The following is a 26,293-nucleotide window of genomic DNA, read 5'->3' as shown; positions in this document are numbered from 1 at the left end:
ACATTGATCTATGAAAGCTCCATATACACACACTCCTGTGCACTTAACACTTAAGTCACTGTTTTAAACAAGTTTTTGTCATTTTCAAATGAAAGTCAGAAATGGGTCCCTCATTGGCTTTGCACTGTGAAATGGGAAGGTAATCTATGTAGTCACAGGACCTTTTGGTTTATTCTGAGTACAATGTCCTACAAGTTATAAGTAGATACAGAAATCCACAAATTTTGCAGCATAATTGCGACTACTATTCTGAGAAAATGGTGATTTTAACGTAAATCTTCAAACGCAGCATACCTACTGATGGAAGGTTCAGGAGTTACAAAGATACATTTGAAGATGAAAAGATTATCAGAAAATCCTAAATACTCTCTTATCCAAGATATTGGTTGAATATACATTCTAGGAAATAATGAACACGATGACTAATGTTCAATGTAAATTACTGAAATTGGAAATGAATTATTTATCAGGCAACACAAGGAATATATCCAGAAATAATTTATGCAGCGCTATAATATAAAACAAAAGGCATACGCTATATTACAGAAATATGACTTTTACTACGTCCCTCTGAAATGTATTAGTTAATGAAAGAGAAACTTCAAATTGGAATTTTCTTTTTATTGAAATATTTTCAGCATATGCAATTCTCAACTCTTCTGGTGTTTGGCAGCAGCCTGTTGAGCCTTCAGAACTCTTGCCACAATTTTCTGTTCTTCTATAAGAAATGCTCTAATAATTCTGTAATGAAAGTAAAAATTACCTGATGTGTATAAAAGTAAAATGTACAGTAATATCTGAAAAGAATTAAATTTTAGTAATGAAATTTTTCAATTTTTGACTTGTTCCAAACAGCACAGTGAAATTTAATATTTCCTTAGGAAATACTTTCAGGACCCTGGATCACTTTCTAACCTCATCATTTAAAAAAGACCTTCAAAACAATGTTTATTTTAGTAGATTTAATACAGTTGACTCTCACCATAACAAATGCATAGGTTATAACAAGAGTTAACTACAATCCCCAATTTTATTGACATTAATGTAACAAGATTCTGCTACAGTTAATGCATTTTTTAATTTTTAAAATGCTATTTTGATCTGAAAAATTCGAAATTTAAGAAAATGCTGATTTACAATATGAAAGCATCCAGATAAAGCATTTTCTTGTAAAAGGTAGGGGGGGGTGTCAGTGAAAGCCATCATTGAACGATAGTTCCTTACTTGCAATACTCTTTAATCATTCAAACAAATACTTGTCTGAAACATTTTAAATATATATAACACATTCTGTTTGTTATCAGCCATTTTATTGAAAGCAATACAAAATTCCAAAGCTAAATGTAGGTGTTCTACCTATTTGCCTATCTATGATCTATTATTTGTTATCATAATTTCAGATATCCTAATTCACATTGTTATAATGGTTTGGGCAATGGAGTGCTTAAGGGCCAAGGGTGGATAACTGAGAGAAGACCTCCACATGGCCTTTTGGGGAATGCAGAGAACCAACCAGGGCTTTGTGATCTGAAGTCAAATCCTCACCTTCTCGTGGTGCACCCTGCTGGGCATCTACCTGGATAATGAACAAACGAGGCTGGGCTGGCAATCTGGGATTTAACTGACCAAATTGTATTCTTATAGTCTTAAACCGCAACTCAAAATGATGGTACAACATAATGGAATTTCATACCAGCTGGGGAATCACCAGTTAAGGAACCAGGGCAAACAGCAAAAAGTCAGCTACTGGAACAAACCCAAACATCAGCAGAGATCAAGATTGGTACCATTAACATAAGAAGAATCAATAGAACAGAAATGAAGCTAGCAGAAGTATTGGATAAGTACCAGATCGGCATAATAGTTGATACCGAAACAAAGAAGACAAAAACAAGTCTTTCTAAGCAACAAATACAAGATGTTATGTTCAGGAAATAACAATAGGGGAAAAGAAGGAGTAGCAATAATATTACACACTAAATATGAGGATAACCTTCTGGAATGGCATGCAATATCAAATAGTGATGTGGGATAATGTCAGAATGGGAAACTGGACAATGAGATTGTTTGTGCTGAAGGTTCTAATAAGGAAGATGTGGAGGAATTTTTTGACACATCAGAGAAGGCAGCTGACAATGAACAAAAAGGGAAAATGTCCTTGTTGAAGATCTAAACAGCAGAGTAGGAAATGATTACTGGACATATAAGAATGTTTTAGGAAAATTTGGAGAAAAGAGTTAATAATAATAATTTCTGCTCAGAATGGACTAGTTATTATTAACACCATGTTCCAACATAAAAACGTGCACAAATTCACATGGAGAGAAGAGGCAAGGAATAAGAAAAGTCTCAATGACTACGTTATTGTCAGTGGTGTCCTCAATCTGGTTCAAGACACAAGGATATAGAGGATTTGAAATAAGATATAACCATTTAGTGTTGAGCATGATAAAATTGAATTTCATATTGAAGAGAAGGGTGTGTAAGAAAGTTTTGAAACAAATCAAAGTTGAACGTATCAGATGTGAACTGTAGATTCAAATACATAAATATTATTCAAGAAAAACTGAAAGAGTTTGAAAACAAGAACCAAACCTTGGAGATCCAGTGGCAAACCCTAAAGAAAACACTGGTTGATTTAGCCAGAGAGGCATGTGGTGGGGGTTGTCTGTAATGATAGAAAAATCAGAACTCCGTGGTGGACTCAGGAAGTTAAAGGGGCACTCGAGAAAAAGAAGAAAACATATTAGAAAGTTTTGCTAAGACAGATTATGATCTTTAGTGAATACAGAGATGAATGTAAGAAAGCTAGACACTATAAAATTAGCTAAACAAAAGTCATGGGAAGACTTTGGTAAGAACAATGAAAATAAATATCAGGAAGGTAATAAAATATTCTGGAGACTATTGAAAAAGCTCAGAAATGGAGAAAAGAATACTGTAAAAGAAATATGTATGTTGTAATTACTTTGAAAGATTGCTCAATGAAACAAGCAGCAATAGCATGGTGGCAGTAAACACTCAACAGGAATACTATCTGTACTTGAAAAGGAAAATATTATCACAAACCTGAAATATGGAAAGGCAGCTGGAGTAGATATTTGACCAGATATGCTAAAATATGGAGGAATAAAAGTTTTACATTGGCTTCACTGCATAATTCAGAAGGCCTGGTCAGGGGGTCAAATTCCAGATGAATGGAGTAGAGCACTCATAGTACTCATCTATAAAAAAAAGAAAACACTGAATATGAGAATTACACAGGAATCTCTCTACTGAGTGCTCCTGGTAAGATTTATGCAAATATGCTTGAGAAACAGCTACAAAAAAATCGGAGGAGAAGCTTGAAGAACAAGCTGGGTTCAGGAAAAACAGAGGTTGTCAGGATCACATTTTCACTTTAAGACAAATAGCTGAGAAATCATGGGAACGTAACGAGGATCTGTATTTAAAGTTTTGTAGATACGGAAAAGACATGACAAGGTGAAAGGAAAGCTGTTCAAACGCTCCAGTCACATGGTGTAAATGAGACATATACAGGGTGTTCGGGATAAATTTGACAGTTTCGTAAGGAAAAAGAAAATCTTCTTTGTATCTATTAAATTTAATGAATTGACAAAAAGACATTACAGGCAGAGTTAATTACAATACTATCAACAAGATTTACTCAAAATAACCACCATTAGCATCGATCACAGCTTCAATTCTGCTTCGGAACCTCGAACAAGCTGATGCTACAGTGTCTCCCTGGGAAGGGCCGCAAAAACTGTTTTAATTTTATCCATTAACTGGGCTTTTGTATTACTGGAAGTGCGATTGGTGTCTTTTTCAACTGCGCCCCATACAAAATAATCCATGGGGTTAAGGTCTGGGGAGTTTGGAGGCCAAACATTTGGACTGGTGAAGTCGTAGAAATTTTCAGACAACCATTTTTGACTTTTCCCAGAGGTGTGGCAAGGGGCCGAATCCTGCTGCCATACATACGGCCTACCATTGGCTACCCTTGTTATCCAGGGCTTGACTACAGTTAGCAACTCCACGAACAAAGCCCGAATTCCAATGCCAGGGTTCTTCAACACCTGTTCCTGCAGATTTGCGAGGAATTCTGCTGTACGAACGCAATCAGATCGTCTGCTAGGGATCTTTCTTCTTGCTACATCCTCGTAGTCACCATTGCAAGTCTCTAGTTCATGCCTGATTGTTTTTACTGTATTCAGGGAGCATTGGGCAGCAGTCGTAATATCCTTATTTTGATGGCGGGCACGAATCATCATGATACAAGTTATTCTCTTCCATGATTCAGGTGGGTTCCAGCTATCCATCCTTTCTGACATCTTGTATATGAATGAAGAAGGGTCCAAACTTTTAAATGAAGAGAAGTGTGTGTTAATACATGTAACTTACGGAAAAATATAATTAATTATAAATATGTCAAATTTATCCCAAACACCCTGTATATATATATAGTCTTTGAGTTATAAATCAGTAGTATTATAGGTTTCCCTGACCAAACTGAATAACTGTTGTAATAAATTTGGTATGATAAAAAGCATTAAAAAGACAATGAAAACATGAACAACTGCATCGTGAATGGATAACCTACAGAACAAATAAAACATTTCAGCTATTAAGACACAATTTTTAGTGAAGATGTCAAATTGAATATCGAAATAGAGGGCAGAATTATCATCTGTTATGGTAGGAAATCAACTGAATTTATATGGATTAAGAGAGAAAGTCAAAATACTAAACTAGTTGAATACAAGACGGTGTTCAAACAAATTTTAACTTATGGATCTGAGAACTGGGTTAAAAATAAAATCTGGAGACCATAGATATGAGAGTCCTGAACAGATGGCATCAATGGCAATATCATATTAAAAGCAAGGCTATTAGGAAAGAACCTGACATCGCTAGCAGAGCTAATCTCATGTGGTATGGCCACTTAAACAGAATGGGAGAGGAAAGATTAGCTTAAAAAGTATGCTTTGCCAGGTTGGCAGAAAAAAGATCCAGAGGAAGAACAAGATGTAGGTAGATTGATACAGTAAAAATGTCAAGTTCTTTCTAATATCCTCGTTTTTAATATGATATTGCCATTGATGCCATCTGTTCACGCCTATAATCTTTCTCAGGACTCTCATATTTGCGGTCTCTAGTCTTTGGTCAAGTGTTTTACTTCTGATCCAGCTCTCAGATCCATAAGTTAAAACTGGATTGAACACTGTCTTCTATAGAGCTAATTTAGTATTCTGACTAATTTCTCTCTTATTCCATATGAATTTATTCAATTGACTTCCCACCATATCAGCTTTGCTGATTCTGTTATCTACTTCTATATTTAATTTACCTTTTTAATAAAAATCGTGCCTAAGTAACTGAAATGTTTTACTTGTTCCACAGGTTCTCTATTCACAACACAGTTGACATTTTCAATGATTCTGCCTATTTTCATTGTCTTTGTCTTTTTAATGCTGACCTTCATAGCATACCTATTACAACAGTTATTCAATTTAGTCAGAGAATCTTGCAGACTTGTAGCGGATTTATTTAGAAGTATAACATCTTCCGCATAAAGCAAAGAGCTGACATTAACATCTCCAATTTTGATATCATGTTTAATACCACTTTCCTTCATAATGTGATCCATATAGATAATGAATAACAGAGGGGATAACGGACATCCTTGTCTCACACCAGATTTAACATTAAACCATCTTCCTGTACTTCCTTCAATTCTAACTGCTGACTTACAACTTAAATAAAGACTAAGTATTGCTTGATATAATGCCCCATTGACACCATATAACTGCAGCGTATTGAATAGCTTCTCTCTTGGCACCTTGTCATATGCCTTTTCCAAATCGACAAAACTTAAATACAGATCTTTGTTATATTCCCATGCTTTCTCGACTATTTGTCGTAAAGTGAAGATCTGATCCTGACAGCCTCTATTTGGCCTCAATCCAGCTTGTTCTTCACCCAGCTTTTCTTCTACAATTCTTCTCAATCGTTTCTCAAGTATACTTGCATAGATCTTGCCAGGAACACTCAGTAGGGAAATACCCCTGTAATTCTCACATTCAGTTTTATTTCACTTTTTATATATGGGTGCTATGAGAGCTCTACTCCAATCATCGAGAATTTGTCCCTCTATCCAGGCTTTCTGAACTATGCAGTGCAGCCACTGTAAGACTTTTATACCACCATACTTCAGCATTTATGGTCGAATATCATCTACTCCTGCTGCCTTTCCACATTTCAAGCCTGTGATGGCTTTTTCAACTTCAAGTATGGATATGTATTCCTGACTGCATGCCTGGTCAGTGTTTTTTATCACTGTGCTGTCATCACTGCTTGTTTCATTTAGCAGTTTTTCAAAGTAATTACTCCATACTTCAAGGATATCTTTTTCTCCTGTTTTCATGTCACCTTTATCATCTCTAACTCCTTTTACAGCACTCTTTCCTCCATTCTTAAGCTTCTTCAACAACCTCCAGAATATATTGCCACCTTCTTGATATTTATTTTCTATATTCTTGCCAAAGTCCTCCCATGACTTTTGTTTAGCTAGTTTTACGCAGTGTTTAGCTTTCTTACATTTGTCTCTGTATTCTCTAAGAGCACAACCTGACTCATTTGCCAGGAACTTTTGATATGCTTTCTTCTTTTCCTTCACTGCCTCTTTAACTTCCTGTGTCCACCATGGAGTTCTAATTTTTCTATCCTTGCAGACAACTTCACCACATGCCTTTCTAGCTGAATCAATCAGGGCTTTCTTAAAGCTTGCAACTGAATCTCCAAGGTTTGATTCCTGTTCTCAAACTCTTTCATTTTCTTTTCAATAATATTTCTGTATTTTAGTCTACAGTTCACATCTGAGAGCTGCTCAACTTTTATTCGCTTTAAAACTTTCTTAGATGTTATTCTTTTCAATATGAAATTCAATTTTATCCTGCTCAAGACTAAATAGTGATCACTTCCAATTTCAAATCCTCTGTACACTCTGGTGTCCTGCACCAGGGAGAAAACATCACTATCAACAATAACATAGTCAATGAGACTTTTCTTATTCCTTGCCTCTTCTCTCCATGTGAATTTGTGCACATTTTTATGTTGGAACATGGTGTTAGTAATACCAGTCCATGTTCTGAGCAGAAATCCAACAGATATTTGTCATTATTATTAGCTTTGCTCTTTTCTCCAAATTTTCCAAAAATATTTCTGTATGTCTCACAATCATTTCCTACTCTGCTCTTTAGATCCCCAACAAGGACCAACTTTTCCTTTTTCATTGTGTCAGTTGCTTTTTCTAAAGCCTCAAAAAATTCCTCCATTTCTACCTTAGTAGAACCTTCTGTGGGACCATAGACACAAATAAGTCTCATTGTCCAGTTCCCCATTCTCATATTTGCCCACATTGCTCTACTTGAGACTGACTGCCATTCAAGAAGATTAGCCTCATATTTTGTGTTAAATACTATGGCTACTCCTTTTCCTTGATTGTCATTGCCTGAATATAACATTTTGTATTTATTGCTCAGAAAGATCTCACCAGTTTTGGTCTTTTTTGTTTCAGTCACCCCTATTATGTCGATCTGGTACTTATCTAATTCCTCAGTTAGCTCCATTTCTTTTGCCATTCAGACTTCTTATGTTGATAGTACCGATCTTGAACTCTGGTGATGTTGAGTTGGGGTTTGTTTTCAGAACTCTTCCAGTAGCTGACTTTTCGCTGTTCGCTCTGGTTTCCTGGCAAAAATAACGGGGGCCTTGTTTAACCGGATGACGCCCCAGCCGGCATGAAATTTTGTCATGTTGTACCATCATTTTTTATTTTGGTTTAACCAATAAGAATACAATTTGGTCGGCTAAATCCCAAATTGCCAGCCCATCCTCGTTCATTCAGTATCCAAGTAGATACCCAACAGGGTACACTATGAGAAGATGAGGATTGGACATTAGGTCAGAAGCCCTGGTAAGTTCTCTGCATTCCTTTAAAGGCTATGTGGAGGTCTCCTCTCAGTTATACAGCTTTGACCCTTATGCACCCCACACACACATCATTTCATATGAGCTGAATTTGACAATCTGAATTCAGCAAATCTGTTACATTTGATTTAGCACATGAATAACAAGTCTGTTATTTGGTGGGTTAGCAATCCATAAAAAAATGTGGGAATTTCATTATGACACAGCTGATTTTTGTCAATGCTGAGTCCTGTCCTAATGAAATACTTACTTTCCCCTCTTGTGGAGAAGAGAAAATACTACAGATTAAAAATCATTAATTTACTTCTTAGAAATATGGTACTTAAAATTATTCTTTCACTCTATAAATAGCTCCAAATGAACCTGATAAGCATCTAAAAGCACTTCAACCTGTGAAATTTGGAAAAGTTGAACTAACTTCAAACATATCAAGAATGGTTGTTTTCTTCATTTTTAGTTTTATCACTTGCTAACTTAGTGCATCTTTTGTTATTTTACAATATAAATATGTAATTTAATTAATATTTTACATTGCCCAGGCAAAACATTAAGAATCATCGACATGTTAGCACAAGACTATTTTAATATTTGCCAATTAAATAGTCTGAAATTAACAGACTATCATCAGTGGCTTCATAAGAACAGTTTTTACAAGGTGGAATAGAAACAATTGATCATTCAAAAGTAGAACGAGCCATGTGATGTTACATTGTTAAGCACTAAAAAGAGGTAAATTTCAGAGTGATGAATAAATTATAGATATCAATTCATAATTTCATACAGCAATCTTAATTTATAAATTCAATTAAAGATAACGTTAGACTAATGTAAGAATTAAAAGATCTCATTTAAAAAAAACAGTGTATTATCCGGATTAAACTTTCCCATATTTTTGACAAGGATAGGCAATCATTTTGATTCAAGTTAATGCATTGAAGTAAGGCCTCAGCACTCTCTTTGAATAGGCGTTCAAATTTATAACGACATCTGTGTAGAAGGCGAGTCCTGGACCAGAGAATGTTGTGGCTTGTCTCTATCCCGTGTTGTGTCAATTCAGACTTATTGGATTTTTTGTGAAGAATGTACAATTGATATTCTTGTATTCTTTTTTCTATAGAGCATCCCGTTTGTACTTTGGACAAACGGGATGCTCTAATCGACAGTGTTATGACAGATAACACTGTTCCGTGCTACGACAGATTGCAGTAACATGGAACTCGATATACACCAGGCAGCAACGTAGTTGAGTGTTTATTTTTAGAAGAGGGGAAATAGGTGGATATTTTGTTAATAGGGATATAAGTGGCTAATAACATTATTTTAAATATGATTAATACTTTGGACAAACCAGACGCTCTATAGAAAAAAGAATACAAGAACATCAATCGTACATTCTTCACAACAAATCCGATAAGTCTGGATTGGTGCAACATGGGATAGACAGGCCACAGCATTTTCTGGTCCAGGACTCACCTTCTACACAGATGTCACTATAAATTTGAACACCTATTCAAAGAGAGTGCTGAGGCCTTACTTCAATGCCCTAACTTGAATCGAAATGATTGCCTATCTTTGTCAAAAATATGGATAAGTTTAATCCGGATAACACACTAAGTTAAAAAAAAAATTTTTTTCCCCTCTCCACTCCCCTAACCTAAACAGATCCGATGGTCTGCGCCTTTCCCCCTTGTGGGAGATAGTACTCTATAAATCAGCAAACCTTTCCTAACTTGTAATTGTATACACATATATATATTTATTTATATTGGAGAGGGGGGAAAAAAATTAAAATTAATTTACGAAATTTAACCTTAGCTACTTAGGTGGCGCTTTGTGAACATAACAGTTATTGTTTAATTAGCCTTTGCACCTGTCCTGATGATGCCTGTAATACTCAGGCGAAAATTCTACGAATAAAGAATAATTTACGTGAGTTAATTCCGTTATTATAATAGTAAGTAATGTCTACTCACAGTATTTCCTTACTGAAACTTATAGACTTCACAGAGAGTCTACTTCCAAACAATGTGCCAGATACGGTAAAGTATTAGTTAAGAAAGCGAATTGTATTAACAGAATAATATTCCTAAAGCGCTGTAAGATGGCTCGGGTTATTCCTACCTGCTGTAAACTAAAAGAAGTTTTTTAGTCTCAAAAGAGCCCATCGGATTTATTTAAAGGCCAGTAAGTCACTGTTAAATTATCAGCTATAAGAAGCAAAGAAATATCTTGCCCTTTTGAACAAATAAACAGTAGATATCAAGAATGCTATAGAACCAGTATTAGAGACTGAAAATTTTAACACCATTTTACGCATTTCATCAACGTCATACCGAAAAGGTTTTTAATGCTTCCCATGATAGATTAAAATGCAAGTTTGATTCACTGGTGAGCCACCCCAAATCTAGCAATATTGTCAGCGATACAGTTAGAGTAGTGATCAATATGTCTGGCCGCCTGCTAACAGACAGCAAACGTTTTGTTCTGTCAAAAGGTCATAATTTTGCCGTTGCTCCGAATAAGGTACCCATAATAGAATTTTTCCATGGTATAGACAGAGGTATTCGATCCTTAACCCCCCAAAACAGCCAACAGGACAAGATTTGAGTGTGCAAAAATTCTTTTTAGTGCCAAGCCTCCTCGGCCAAACCTATCGTACGCTGAACAAAAAGTACTGAAATAGCTAAAAAATAACAAGAACCTAATTATTATGAAAGATAACTTTGTCAGCTTTCGTAATAATTAGGCAGTAGTCATTCAAGACAGAAGAGAATATGAGAGAAAATGTCATTGTTACTCCACGACTATTCGACTTATAGGCCCCTCACTTCAGATCCTACCAGTAGTCAAATAAAAAGGCTTAATGCTCTTATAGAAAAAATATCATATGGGATGAAGATAAAAAGAAAACACTAAAGACCTCCTTCAGGCACCCACTGATATCATATGGTCTTCCAAAAGTGCATAAACCAGGAATTTCATTAAGACCTATTGTAGACTGTATAGGTTGTCCCACTTACAAAATATCAAAATATGTCAAATTTACTCACTTCTTCAATTAGAAGATCTGCTACGTATATAAAAAATTCTGTGGATTTCAGAAATAAAATTTCCGATCTACATCTAGACGATTCAGAGATTATGATCAGTCTAGATGTTGTTTCGCTATTACAAATGTTCTGTTGGTTGACAGCATTGAATTACTACAGCAAGAATTTCCTCCAGACAGTCAAATTATTTGAATTTGTAATAAAGTCTGGTTATTTTTCCTTCAAAAACCAGTTATACCAACAAATCGAAGGAACAGCAATGGGTAATCCAATATCTCCTGCTATTGCCGATAACTTCATGGAGCACTTCACTTCGAACAATGTATCTTTGACGTTGCACCCAGACCTAACCTTTGGTTCAGATATGTGAACGACATTTTTGCCATGTGGAAGGGCACTTCGGAAGAATTACAACAGTTTCTCTCAAAAAAATAAATACACTTCATCCAAGGATCCCATTCACTCTAGAAGTAAATAAGCAGTTAGCCTTTCTAGGCATCTTAATTCTTCGCCAACCAGATGGTAACCTACAATTCACAGTCTATAGGAAGGAGACTCATACAGGCCAGTACATCCATGCTGAATCACATCAAAAGGAAGGTACTATAAAAACACTAGTTCATAGAGCCCACTCCTTTTGTTCTTCAGAAGAACTATTACAAAAAGAATTACAATATATTAATTCTTCCTTCATATCCAATGGTTATAAGAATTCATTCATAAAAAGAGCTTTAAGTAGTCCTGCTCCAGCATCCTCTTCAAATACAGAAGAACCTATGCATATATCTATCCCCTATGTTCAAGGCATTAGCGAACGCATAGCTAAAGTGTTAAAACAACTAAATATTTGTGTGGCCTTTTGACCCGTCAGAAAATTCTCCACATTCCTCATGTCTCCAAAGGACAAGATCCCACATCTCAGCTATCCAGGTGTCTACCTGGATAGCTGAGATGTGGGATCTTGTCCCATGATTCCCTGCTCTTTGGGTTATCATATTTCGGACAAACAAGATCTGCTCTGATCCGGTTAGAAGAACACAAGTCGTACACCCAGTACCTTGAACCTGAATAGTCTGGACTTGCAGAGCATGCCATCAACACCAGACAAGAGTTCAGTGGAACAAGAAAAGTCGGTTTCTAATGGAACGGCTTTACAAAGAAACATGTGAACCGTTATTTCACTCCCCTAACCTAAACGGATTCGATGGTCTACGTCTTTTCCCTTTGTGGGAGATGGTACTCCATAAATCAGCAAATCTTTCCTAACTTGTAATTGTATACACACACATATATATTTATTTATATTGGAGAAAGGAAAAAAAAATTTTTTTTTTTTTAAATAAATTAGGAAATTTAACCTTAGCTACTTAGGTGGCACTTTGTGAACATAACAGTTATCATTTAATTAGCCTTTGTACCTGTACTGATGATGCCTGTGATACTCAGGCGAAAATTCTACGAATAAAGAATAATTTACGTGAGTTAATTTGTTAATTTACGTTAGTAAAGACTTATTATTATAATAATAATAAGTCCACGCATGGTATTTCCTTACTGAAACGCAAATTATTTATTGTTCCTGACATGATTAGCTCTTTATATTTTATGTAAACTATTATTAGCAACTCAATATATCTAAGTCTTCTTATAGACCATTTTCTAACTAAATCTGCTTCGACTGTTTTGCTGATCTTTCACTTTCCATTCTGGTTAAGTAATCATACCATCATATACAATTTGGATTCTTAAATGTTAATAATATTAAGTTCTTTTCTGATCTTATAATATGATTTTACCACTGATTCTATTTATTTGTGATTTCCTTGATAGAAATCCCAAAAAACAGACCAAGCTAGCTGGCAGTGGATTTACTGAAGCTAAAAAGAAACAAAGCAAAAGCCAGATGGATCTTCAAATGGTAAATGATCAAAATTGGAAACAGCTGGTTTCAGAAAAGAGAAATCCACAGAATTACAAGATATAGATGGGAGGGTGAGCAAACATCAGTAACAGATTATTTCACCCTTGATAAAGAATGGAACAAGGGACATCAAAACAGTTCTGAAGTAAAGCAAAGAATTTGAGTCTCAGATTATTCCCAAGACCTACAAGTTAACTACAGATAATGTGGATGAGGAATTGCACAAATTCCAAGATATCATGGTAGGAATAGCAGAAGAGGTGGTAGAAGAACAAGCGTAAGCAGAAAAGGAAAAGAAATATGCTGGTGGAATGAGAGAGTTAAAGAAGCAGTCAAGTTAAAAAAATAAAGCTTTTGAGAGGTTTATGAAGACTAGATCAATTGATGACAGACTTTATAATTAGAGAAAGCTAGGCTGAATTTACACATTAGCTGTAAGATGTTAATGAGAATAAAAAATGTTACATGGCCTAATGAAGATGAAGAAATAGAGAGCCAGGCTTTTTAATAAACGGGGACAGAAATATTGCGACTACTAGCAGATTAGGGTGATTGGCACTATTATTTTTAATAGTGCCAATACTATTAAAAAAAGCAATAGTGAAATAAATTAGAATGGATAGTGATGAGAGAGGTAATAAGTCTGGCAGAGGTTGAAGAAGCATTAAAGAAGATGAAGGATGGAAAATCCCCTGGGATAGATGAATTGCCTGTTGAAATGATCAGGTTGTTAGTACAAGATTCAAATAGTATATGTGACATCTTCAGACTGATCTGGAGAAAGAAGGTGATATCTGATGACTGGACAGGATTATTATTCCAATGTATAAAGGAGGCTTAAGAAGAGTATTAACTACAGAGGGATAACATTACTGTGTCACAAGATTTATGATAGGATAATGACAACCAGAGATAAAATAGAGGAGGGTTTAAGAACAGTTTGGTTTTAGAAAAGAGCATTCAACTGTTAATCTGATTTTTGCTGTAAGAGAATTGGAAAGACACTGGGAATCTGGAAAAAGATTTGATTGGGTTCAATGGGGAAAAGACTGGGAAAGTCTTTTCCCCAGTTTGGAAAAGAGAGACATAGAAAAAGAAGAAATAATCATGATAAAGAATATGTTAAGTCAGAGCTGTGTGAAGACTAAATTTGGGAATTCAATATGGTTTGCACTTAAAAATGGACTGAGACAAGAAAGTATTATTCCCATTGCTGTTCACTGTGGTGATGAATAGTATTGTAGATGTGGTTAATGATCAGAAAGGAGAAACGGCTGTGTTTGCAGATGATGTGGAGATTTGGGCACATTCGGAAGTACTATAGAAGAAACTGGACAAAGAGAAGTGTAACAGAGAACTATGGATTACATATTAATAGCAGGAAAAGTGAGAGTACGGTTTTAAATCGTAGTGGAAATGTAAACACTAGTGGTGAGAGACTCAACATGACACGATATGAATAGTGAAAACTTTGAATATCTGTGATGTATACTTTCTAGTGATGGAAGTTTGGGCCAGGATATAATGAGGGGGATTTCATCAAATCAAATATAATAAAATTAGTTTAATCCTTTCAACTTTCAACATCAAATCAAACTTTTATAGCAGGGGAAGTTGTCTACTTTGGGACAGTTAGGTTCATTCCACTTAAGTGAATTCTGATAAACAAAAGTTACTTTTTGCCCATTTTACTTATACTGCAGGGACATAGACTAACAAAAAGAGACATGAATAAAATACAAGCAATGGAAATGAAAGTTTTAAGGGCAATGTTGGCAAAAACAAGGAAACACAGAATAAGAAATGCAGACATTAAGAATAGTTTAGGGCTAAAAGAGTGTTGAAGAAATGCTTATGAACTTTCACTTGAAGTAGTTTGGACATCTTATGATGAATGAACTTAGAAAGAATACCAAGAAGAATGTATGAAATGAGGGGACGAGACCAAGAGGAAGACCATAGTAAAGGTGGACAAAAGATATTGGAAAGAGAAACCTGAATTGGCATAGTGTTCGTGAAGGAAGAATTTAGGAGGATAAAAAGAAATGAAGACATTTGATCTGCCTGACTAGGAAATAATGACTCCTAAATTGAATGGCAAAGAAATGGAGCTAGCTGAGGAATTAGATAAGTACCAGATCGACATAATAGGGGTGACTAAAACAAAAAAGACCAAAACTGGTGAGATCTTTCTGAGCAATAAATACAAAATGTTATATTCAGGCAATGACAATCAAGGAAAAGAAGGAGTAGCCATAGTATTCAACACAAAATACGAGGCTAATCTTCTTGAATGGCAGTCAGTCTCAAGTAGAGTAATGTGGGCAAATATGAGAATGGGCAACTGGACAATGAGACTTATTTGTGCCTATGGTCCCACAGAAGGTTCTACTAAGGTAGAAGTGGAGGAATTTTTTGAGGCTTTAGAAAAAGCAACTGACACAATGAAAAAGGAAAAGTTGGTCCTTGTTGGGGATCTAAATAGTAGAGTAGGAAATGATTGTGAGACATACAAAAATATTTTGGGAAAATTTGGAGAAAAGAGCAAAGCTAATAATAATGGCAAATATCTGTTGGATTTCTGCTCAGGACATGGACTGGTTATTACTAACACCATGTTCCAACATAAAAATGTGCACAAATTCACATGGAGAGAAGAGGCTAGGAATAAGAAAAGTCTCATTGACTATGTTATTGTTGATAGTGATGTTTTCTCCCTGGTGCAGGACACCAGAGTGTACAGAGGATTTGAAATTGGAAGTGATCACTATTTAGTCTTGAGCAGGATAAAATTGAATTTCATATTGAAAAGAATAACATCTAAGAAAGTTTTAAAGCGAATAAAAGTTGAGCAGCTCTCAGATGTGAACTGTAGACTAAAATACAGAAATATTATTGAAAAGAAAATGAAAGAGTTTGAGAACAGGAATCAAACCTTGGAGATTCAGTGGCAAACTCTGAAGGAAACATTGATTGATTCTGCCAGAGAGGCATGTGGTGAGGTTGTGTGCAAGGATAAAAAAATCAGAACTCCCTGGTGGACACAGGAAGTTAAAGAGGCAGTGAAGGAAAAGAAGAAAGCATATCAAAAGTTCCTGGCAAATAAGTCAGCTTTTACTCTTACAGAATACAGAGACAAATGTAAGAAAGCTAAACACTGCGTAAAACTAGCTAAACAAAAGTCATGGGAGGACTTTGGCAAGAATATAGAAAATAAATATCAAGAAGGTGGCAAAATATTCTGGAGGTTGTTGAAGAAGCTTAGGAATGGAGGAAAGAGTGCTGTAAAAGGAATTAGAGATGATAAAGGTGAAATGAAAACAGGAGAAAAAGATATCCTTGAAGTATGGAGTAATTACTTTGAAAAACTGCTACATGAAACAAGCAGTGATGACAGCACAGTGATAAAAAACACTGACCAGGCATGCAGTCAGGAATACATATCCATACTTGAAGTAGAAAAAGCCATCAAAGGCTTGAAATGTGGAAAGGCAGCAGGAGTAGATGATATTCGACCAGAAATGCTGAAGTATGGTGGTATAAGTCTTACAGTGGTTGCACTGCATAGTTCAGAAAGCCTGGAAAGAGGGATGAATTCCCGATGATTGGAGTAGAGCTCTCATAGTACCCATATATAAAAAGGTAAATAAAACTGAATGTGAGAATTACAGAGGTATTTCCCTACTGAGTGTTCCTGGCAAGATCTATGCAAGTATACTTGAGAAACGGTTGAGAAGAATTGTGGAAGAAAAGCTTGGTGAAGAACAAGCTGGATTCAGGCCAAATAGAGGCTGTCAGGATCAGATCTTCACTTTACGACAAATAGTCGAGAAAGCATGGGAATATAACAAAGATCTGTATTTAAGTTTTGTCGATTTGGAAAAGGCATATGACAAGGTGCCAAGAGAGAAGCTATTCAATACGCTGCAGTTATATGGTGTCAATGGGGCATTATATCAAGCAATACTTAGTCTTTATTTGAGTTGTGAGTCAGCAGTTAGAATTGAAGGAAGTACAGGAAGATGGTTTAATGTTAAATCTGGTGTGAGACAAGGATGTACATTATCCTCTCTGTTATTCATTATCTATATGGATCACATTATGAAGGAATGTGGTATTAAACCTGATATCAAAATTGGAGATGTTAATGTCAGCTCTTTGCTTTATGCGGATGATGTTATACTTCTAAATAAATCCGCTACAATTCTGCAAGATTCTCTGACTAAATTGAATAGCTGTTGTAATAGATATGGTATGAAGGTCAGCAATAAAAAGACAAAGACAATGAAAATAGGCAGAATCATTGAAAATGTCAACTGTGTTGTGAATGGAGAACCTGTGGAACAAGTAAAACATTTCAGCTACTTAGGCACAATTTTTACTGAAGATGGTAAACTTAATATACAGGGTGTTCGGGATAAATTTGACATATTTATAATTAATTATATTTTTCCGTAAGTTACATGTATTAACACACACTTCTCTTCATTTAAAAGTTTGGACCCTTCTTCATTCATATACAAGATGTCAGAAAGGATGGATAGCTGGAACCCACCTGAATCATGGAAGAGAATAACTTGTATCATGATGATTCGTGCCCGCCATCAAAATAAGGATATTACGACTGCTGCCCAATGCTCCCTGAATACAGTAAAAACAATCAGGCATGAACTAGAGACTTGCAATGGTGACTACGAGGATGTAGCAAGAAGAAAGATCCCTAGCAGACGATCTGATTGCGTTCGTACAGCAGAATTCCTCGCAAATCTGCAGGAACAGGTGTTGAAGAACCCTGGCATTGGAATTCGGGCTTTGTTCGTGGAGTTGCTAACTGTAGTCAAGCCCTGGATAACAAGGGTAGCCAATGGTAGGCCGTATGTATGGCAGCAGGATTCGGCCCCTTGCCACACCTCTGGGAAAAGTCAAAAATGGTTGTCTGAAAATTTCTACGACTTCACCAGTCCAAATGTTTGGCCTCCAAACTCCCCAGACCTTAACCCCATGGATTATTTTGTATGGGGAGCAGTTGAAAAAGACACCAATCGCACTTCCAGTAATACAAAAGCCCAGTTAATGGATAAAATTAAAACAGTTTTTGCGGCCCTTCCCAGGGAGACTGTAGCATCAGCTTGTTCGAGGTTCCGAAGCAGAATTGAAGCTGTGATCGATGCTAATGGTGGTTATTTTGAGTAAATCTTGTTGATAGTATTGTAATTAACTCTGCCTGTAATGTTTTTTTGTCAATTCATTAAATTTAATAGATACAAAGAAGATTTTCTTTTTCCTTACGAAACTGTCAAATTTATCCCGAACACCCTGTAGAAATAGACAACAGAATCAGCAAAGCTGGTATATTATGGGAAGTCAATTGAATAAATTCATATGGAATAAGAAAGAAATTAGTCGGAACACTAAATTAGCTGTACACAAGACTGTGTTCAAACCAATTTTAACTTATGGATCTGAGAGCTGGGTCAGAAGTAAAACACTTGACCAAAGACTAGAGACCGCAGATATGAGAGTCCTGAGAAAGATTAGAGGCGTGAACAGATGGCATCAATGGCAATATCATATTAAAAATGAGGATATTAGGAAAGAACTTGACATTGTCAGCATCCAGGAATGCGTTAGCAGAGCTAATCTCAGATGGTATGGTCACTTAAATAGAATGGGAGAGGAAAGATTAGCAAAACAAGTGTTCTCTGCCAGGTTGGCAGGAAAACGACCCAGAGGAAGACCAAGATATAGGTGGATTGATACAGTACAAAGTGCCTTAGATGATAGAAATATAAGATCTGATAATGTTGGAGTCTTGACAAGTAACAGACTGATTTGGAGGAAAATTGTAGATAAGAAGTTAGTAATGATGTAATTTTTTCATGTAGTACTGTCATATCCTGTACACCCCTTGAGGGTACATGGCAGGAATTTGATGATGATGATGATGACTAGGAAATAATGCAAAGATTTTGTATGTCTGTTATCTACACTCCATTTTATAGATTTTTCTATAGCCATCAAATAGCATTTGTTTTGGGGGTTTTACTTGAGATTCTAATTGCATATTTGTTCCAATATTTGGTTTTACAGATTCAGTATTATGTTTGTGTTCTACGTGATTAATCATTGATATTATACATGCATTTTCCACATCACATTTTTGGTTTGCATGTTTTACATTTTGCAAATTTTGAATTGCCATATAAATCATAAAAGTTCCCAATATTGTTTTTAAAAACAATACTGAAGGTGCTAAATATATTTCTCTTACAGATATATGGACCTGCCAACATACAAATGAAAGATTAATTAATTTAATAGGGCACACTGGCTTGATACAAACTTATAATATAATTATATAGTTCTGAACTGTCAACAGTTTCCTTGGAGTCGTGTAAGTGAGAATGATTAAAGAAAAAAATTTTTTGCTGTTACAAATGTGGAATATTAAACATTTCAAGCATTCACATAATTATTAATTTAAACCTCATTTGAAAAAAATATCTGGAAATATATAATCCTAAACATCTCAGTGATGCATATTTTTTTTTTCTAACACAATATTAGAAAGTTAGCTACAGTTATATTTTACATGTTTTACAGTCAACTCTCATTATGACAAACTTGCAAGGACTGTAGAAATAGTTTGCTATAATGAATATTTCTTTTAACATAACATACATATTCAGCTTTCATTGGGAATTTCCAGTGGTTTGTCATAACGTTCGTATCGTGAATCAACTGTCATATATTTGAATTAATCTAGAATATAAGGTTTTCTATATTTTGTGCTTGTTGATGCCAGTTTTCTTTAGCTAAAAAGTCAAACATCACTATGTGGGTGGCAGGGCTTTTTATTCCCAGAAGCTCACATTTTTACATCCTGCAAAACACAAACCACTCAAAAAAACATGCAATTTACAAGATATAGCAGAGAATACTTTTTTGTAGTTGGCTAAGAAATTAGAAATTGTGGGTATTGGTTTCTTCTGACAGGTTCAGAAATGTATGAAATCAGAATCCTATATTCCATTGCAGTATCCACTGAATGTAGTGAGGGTTGTAGCCATCTGATTCCAAGTGAGAAAATTCTTAAGGATTTGACAATGCCAATTTTCTGGGAGATATGACTTGTCAAACTTTGATGTACATATCAGCCAGTGAAAGCATACAAAGTGTCTCTAGGTGGTTTAAATAATAATTTGTAAAAGATAAGAATAGATGGTTTATAACATTGACTTTAGCAGCAATTTTCCAGTATTAAAAAGTCAGCTCACAGTAAGTCTTGTGGTTTGGAATTCATGCCATTCTTACCTTACATGAATCCTAATGATAATTATTATAGCATTTTAGCACAGAACCAAATTTTCAGTTCCTGGCATACATTGCACAGTTTTGTGTAGATTATATATATTACCTTTAATTGACCATGATTTATAAACATCTAACACCAACAAGTTTCGCCAACAGGACTGTCTGGCTTCTTCAGGGCTTATAATGGTAAGAGAAAAAAACTCAAAATGGCTAGTACAGAGAAAATTGGAGTAACACTATCGTATAATTAAACATTAAAACAGAACATGTAACATTACATGCATGGAGCATGTTGTGTTAGTCACTTTTATGAGCACGTTCTGAAGAAAATCAGAACAGAAACCAGAGAATGATAATAGCTGACATATGGAAAACCTTAATAAGATCACTCAGTCTGCCAGAATTTAATTTCGCTCAAAACTACAGAACGTGCTCTCATAACAGTGACTAACGCAACACACTCCATGCATGTAATTTTACACATTCTGTTTTTAATGTTTAATTTATGATAGTGTTACTCCATTTTCTCTGTACCAGCCACTTTGAGTTTTTTTTTCTCTTACCGTTATAAGTCCTGAAGAAGCCGAACAGCCCTATCGGCAAAACTTGTTGGTATTAAGATGTTTATAAATCATGGTCAATTAAAGATCAATATATATTTAATTTTAATTATATTGCATAGTTTTCTAAACATGCATGCTGCTGAACAAGGTTTTGTTTATTATTATTACTGCATGATGCCTCCAAGGAGTACAAAGACTCATTGAGGGAGGGCACTTACTCTACAATTCTGTCTCCACCATTTAATCCACCAACTACATTGAACTGCCTCTACCATCATTCTACTACCCACCACTACCAGTAGTATTTTTTGTCTGTAATTTGCATGTGTGTGTACATTATTTCTATCAGTGAAAACGTTTTTAGTTTTGTTTTGCATGCCACCAAAAATGTGTAGTAGGTTTATAAAGTCTGCATGTAATACTGATATGAATGTGTTAATTAATACATTTCTATAATGTAAAATATAATTTTTTTTTTCTTGATCTAAAGCTTACCTGCTTCTAACACATTTTCCACAACGAGAACCTCCATAGGTTCTTGTGATCGTTTTATGCCTTTTTGAGAGGGATGACAACTCACGAGGACGTGCAGGAGTAATCTTTAAAATAACAATATTCAATTAACTTCAAGGAAATGCAGAGAACAATTCACAGGAAAAAAACTTTATAAGCATATAAATTTCTTTGTGAACTAATGACACGACTTATAGCAGAGGTGGTTGGTTAAGCATGTTTTGAATAATCAAAATTTACACATTGGGTGAAGAGTGACAACTTTTTTTTTCATAACTTAATGGAAAGAATTTGACATTGTTAGTATCCAGGAATGTGTTAGCAGAGCTAATCTCAGGTGGTATGGTCACTTAAATAGAATGGGAGAGGAAAGATTAGCAAAACAAGTGTTCTCTGCCAGGTTGGCAGAAAAAAAAACCAGAGAAAGACCAAGATGTATGTGGATTGATACAGTAAAAAGTGCCTTAGAAGATAGAAATACAAGATCTGATAATGTTGGAGTCTTGACAGGTTACAGATTGATTTGGAGGAAAATTATAGATAGGAAGTTAGTAATGATGTAAGTTTCATGAAGTACAATCATATCCTGTACACCCCTTGAGGGTACATGTCAGGAATTTGATGATCTTTTAAAATGATTAAAACCTCTTTTGTAGGCACATAAAGAGGGAAATTACATCAAAACATGCCATACGTTCATCTTTTTAAACATGCATGTCTTTAATAATCAAAAGAAAGTGTTCCTAATTCTTGGACCTGTTAAACATTTTAAAACCTTCACCAAATGTTTTGACAGCCTGCATGTGGGAAAGTACAGTGTACTGAATAAGGAACACAATTTGGATAGAGGAATAAAAGATGTGTGGATTTTAAATTTGAGAATTTTAGCTAACTTTGATAAAATGATGAAGTCAGTACTAATAGTAGCTTAAATAGTCTTTTTAGGATAACTGTTCTTCTGAAGGGTTGCAAGAAGAAGCAGTAGTTCTTTGGTTATTTATTTATTCATTCATAGTTTCCTCCCTTTTCTCTCCCGTCCCTTTTGGGGCGAGTTGAGCCCCCCTCATGGGGGGTTAAGTATTTATGGCTATAGATCCTTGTATTCACGGGGCCGGTTTGCCTAGTTGCGGGATGAAAACCCCATATAAACTGGGGAAAAAAAAGTTCTTTGGCGATTCTTCACTGATGAAAGACAAGCATGTTCACCTAATGTAGAAATGATGCCAACCTTTTTGGGCAGATAATGATGAGATTGCACATGTAGATATCTGATGGATAATGTTTTCTTAATTTGAAGCCATAGACTAGATTCTTTCAATGTATTCCTGAAACATCAACAATCAATACCCAGATTACAATTTACCTCAGAATTGAATGTCAGTGGCTCTCTCCCATTCCTGAATGTCACACTCACTCTGTCCAAAAAAAAAAACTACCTCTATTTATAAAAAACCCAAACATACCTTCATGTTCAATCTTATCCTTATCTTCCCCAAAAGTTTGGCATAATCTCTATATTAGGTAAAATGTTCATTCCCTCCTTAGTGAAGAAGAGATTACCAAAGGACTAGTTTCTTCTTACAGCCTTTCAGAAAAATGGTTATCCTAAACAGACTGTTCATAAGATACTATTTAATCAACATGATCACAATACTGAAGATAGTATCGATGTAAAAATTTTATATCTCTACCATATCTTCTCCCCCCCCCCCCCAGATTCCATCAGGAGGCTGTAAATGTTTTCCATTGGTTCCTTATCCTTGCTATTAGTCCTAGTTCAGCAAAACTCTTCTCACATTCCATTAAAATCGATCTTCTCCATGTATTTTTAGGATGGTCAGGATGATTTGGCCTACACTTTTTACTATGTAGGCATTCGGAACCAAAATCCTATGGAATAGGTTGGGTACTCCATATTCCTGGAGGTATCCTATGACTGTAGCCTGTGTGTTCACGGGGCTGGTTTGCCTGCTTGTGGGATGAAAAACCCCAGACAAACTGGGGAAAAAAACCATGCTTCCCACGCCCAAGACCGGCTAACTTGGCTATGGCTGAGGAAGATCCTCAAGCTCCTCACGTCGTTGACGGGAATCGAACCTAGGACACTCCTTTCCCAGGCATATGGTTATGAAGTGCATAGCAACTAGGCTAACCAAGTGGACACATCTTGAATGCATATGAAAAAATATGCTGAAGTACTAAATAAATATAATCTCCACATGTTCAAACTGCAACTTAACCCTTATTTGCTCACTAAAGGACAAATGCTGTTTCCTCCTTACATCTAGAAATATATGTCCCTTGCTGCAATTTGGTCTACTATAATCGGTTAACATATGCCTTGAGGAACATAATAAATTTGATGCCATACTTACTGCAAGCCAGGGCCACATCATGCTTTAGAGGTCCCTAAACACTACATTAAATGAAACAAAACTACATTATAAGCTGTAAGTTTGGAGTCAGCAGCATTTCTGCTGCTGACTCCAAACATTCCCTTTATCTCACGGAGCATGGTTGCATTAACCTAAAATTTGAGGGAGATCATTTCAAGTCAAATACCAGTATGAACTTAAATTTCTTTGCATCAAACATTAAGAGGAAGAGTCCAGGTAGAACTTTAGTTATCTTGTTTGTTACAAATTGAATTGTTTCCAAAACTAATCCTTATTATATCTATATTGTTTTATATTAATAGATAACTTATTTTTCTCTTAGTGTTGTTTAAGAACATCAAACATAAGATAAATAATTTGTTTCCAACATCTGTCTCTATGGTTAAATAAAAACCAATTCAAAAGATTGATTTAAGAAGAATAAAAGTGAGAAAAATTTTTTTATAGATTTTTGAAAAAAACATGAATTTTCCTTACAAATTTAACACAGGATGTTAATAATCCAATCCATTTTGCCAATCGAAATTACAACCCACTATATCATGAGCAGACGCCGAATTGCTGACAACATACAACAGAGGGTTGTATAATCAGCAATTTTTTACTCCAATCTACAAAAAGGGTGGGAATATATTGTAAAAGTTTTCATTTTTTTAAATATGATCTCAAAATTATGCTCAAAAGACCAAGCATGGAACTCTTCCAATTCACCTCAGACCTCCAATAAGCAAGGTAGTGGTGATCTCACAACGAATTCATCTTCCTCCTAAAGGCATTTGCAAACATCAAGAGCTACAATGGGAATAAAGCCATGACTTACTTGTTAGAATGGAGAAACCATCCTCTTGGCCAACACCATGTTATTTCATTCACATTTCACTTAGCAACTTAACATGCCACCTTAATAATTCCCATTGCTATTCTTGAATAATGCAAGATTTTACAAATTAGACAATATTTTGGTGTCTAAAACCATGATGCTATTAACACTCACTGTAAGTGTCCATTTCTTGGAGATTATCTTCATGAGTTTCACATCATATCTGTAACAAAATCTTAACCATGTTTTATAAACAGTACTTTTTACACTGTCTCTACACATCAACTTTTATTTGTTCATTGATAAATGTAACAATGTTTTTGTGAAACCTACGAGTCTGTGGCAAAGCAGCTTAAGAACATTTTGACATCTACAAACGAGATGTTATAGTATACAGTGGTCAGATGCATATGTTCATTTCATTCAACTCCATTCTCCAAATATCCATTTAAAATTGGAGGAAATGAAATAAGTTCTTTACTTATCTACCAAAATGAGTATTTCAGTAATACACTTATCATACTAATGCTAAGAAATACTTGCTAGTATAGCTAATTAGGGAAAGAATCTTGGTGCATATTAACTTTGTAATTAGCATTCATGATAATTCAAATACTGGTGGAAAATAAATAAAAAATAAAAAAATAAATAAAAAAAATTTGCAAAAATTCTCACCCCTCTTAACTTCAGCTTGCAGTCACCGCATTTTGGGACACTTCCAGGCTTTTTAGGATAGAGGTAAACGAGACGTCCTCCAGGAGTTTTGGAACTGGCATATAGTACAAAAACAATCATAAATCAGTGTCACATGAATATGGTGCTTATCATTTGAATATGCTGCAAAATTTTTCTGGAGCAAAAAAAAATTCAATATTTTTTAAGAAATTACTTGTTTCATAACTAGAATATATAATCTGATTAACAGGAGTTATCTTGTAATTTCACAGGATGACTCCAATTACCTTGATGAAAGCAAGTTATCGTCACCCTATCCTTTAAGGGGAAGGGGGAGGGGTCAAATAAAAATTTGAACTTTTTAAAGATACTCCTGATAGGTGGCTATAAAGCAAAATCTCTAAAGCAAAAACTCAGGGGCTCACATTGGTGAGTATGGGCATTGCAAACCCATGATACCCGATTGTACTTCCTACAGTATACATTTGGGATATTATATCTGTAAATAAAAAAAATGGGATATATATACACAAGAAAACATAGGGAAAAACAAACCAGAAACTTAAAGATAAGTACACATCGTGTAAGAATGCTTTTGAAGAAAGACAGAAGAACCTAGAAAATGCTCTCCCCAAATTAGATTGTAAAATAATAGGACTTTCTGAAGAAGGAATGAAAACCAAGTTAATGGGAAAGACATATTTCATACAGGAGGAGGAGTGGGATTAATAATGTAAATTTACACACCCATCTCTGGATATTTGGATGAGGAGATAGAGAAATTCTATGAATTAGAAGACTGTTTAAGATTAAATCAGAATAAATGGACTACAGTAATGGGAGATTTTAACTGTAAAATTAAAATGAATGACAATAATGAAACAAGTACAGGAGAATTTGGTATTGGAGATAGAAATGAAAGAGGAGAAAGACTAGTAGAAAGTCAGGGTCTATTTATAATGAATGCATTTTATAAAAAGAGAAAGGCATGAAAATGGGCATGGCAATCGCCTGATAGTATTAAAAAAATGAAATACTTTGGGCATTAG

General features: G+C 35.2%; 1 protein-coding gene across 1 annotated transcript in view; it reads right to left on the bottom strand.

Annotated features, from left to right (window-relative positions):
• Nucleotides 1-600: 600 nt before the first annotated feature.
• LOC150099510 (large ribosomal subunit protein eL34-like) overlaps nucleotides 601-26,293 on the bottom strand; it is a 51,627-nt gene continuing 25,934 nt past the window's right edge. Inside the window, exons 3-5 of the mRNA XM_090403962.1 lie at nucleotides 25,245-25,338; nucleotides 21,336-21,439; nucleotides 601-741 (exon numbers count right to left, since the gene is read on the bottom strand). Of these exons, the coding sequence (XP_090260088.1) occupies nucleotides 651-741; nucleotides 21,336-21,439; nucleotides 25,245-25,338 (289 nt within the window). The 3' untranslated portion in view covers nucleotides 601-650. The remainder of the gene's footprint in view (nucleotides 742-21,335; nucleotides 21,440-25,244; nucleotides 25,339-26,293) is intronic.

This window comes from Typopeltis vanoorti, chromosome 14 (assembly GCF_054136105.1).
Source record: "Typopeltis vanoorti isolate ZY-2024b chromosome 14, IOZ_Tvanoo_1.0, whole genome shotgun sequence".
NCBI classification, from domain to species: Eukaryota; Metazoa; Arthropoda; class Arachnida; order Uropygi; family Thelyphonidae; genus Typopeltis; species Typopeltis vanoorti.
The sequence above is the reverse complement of the archived record's forward strand: the minus strand, read 5'-3'. Positions and strand labels throughout refer to the sequence as shown.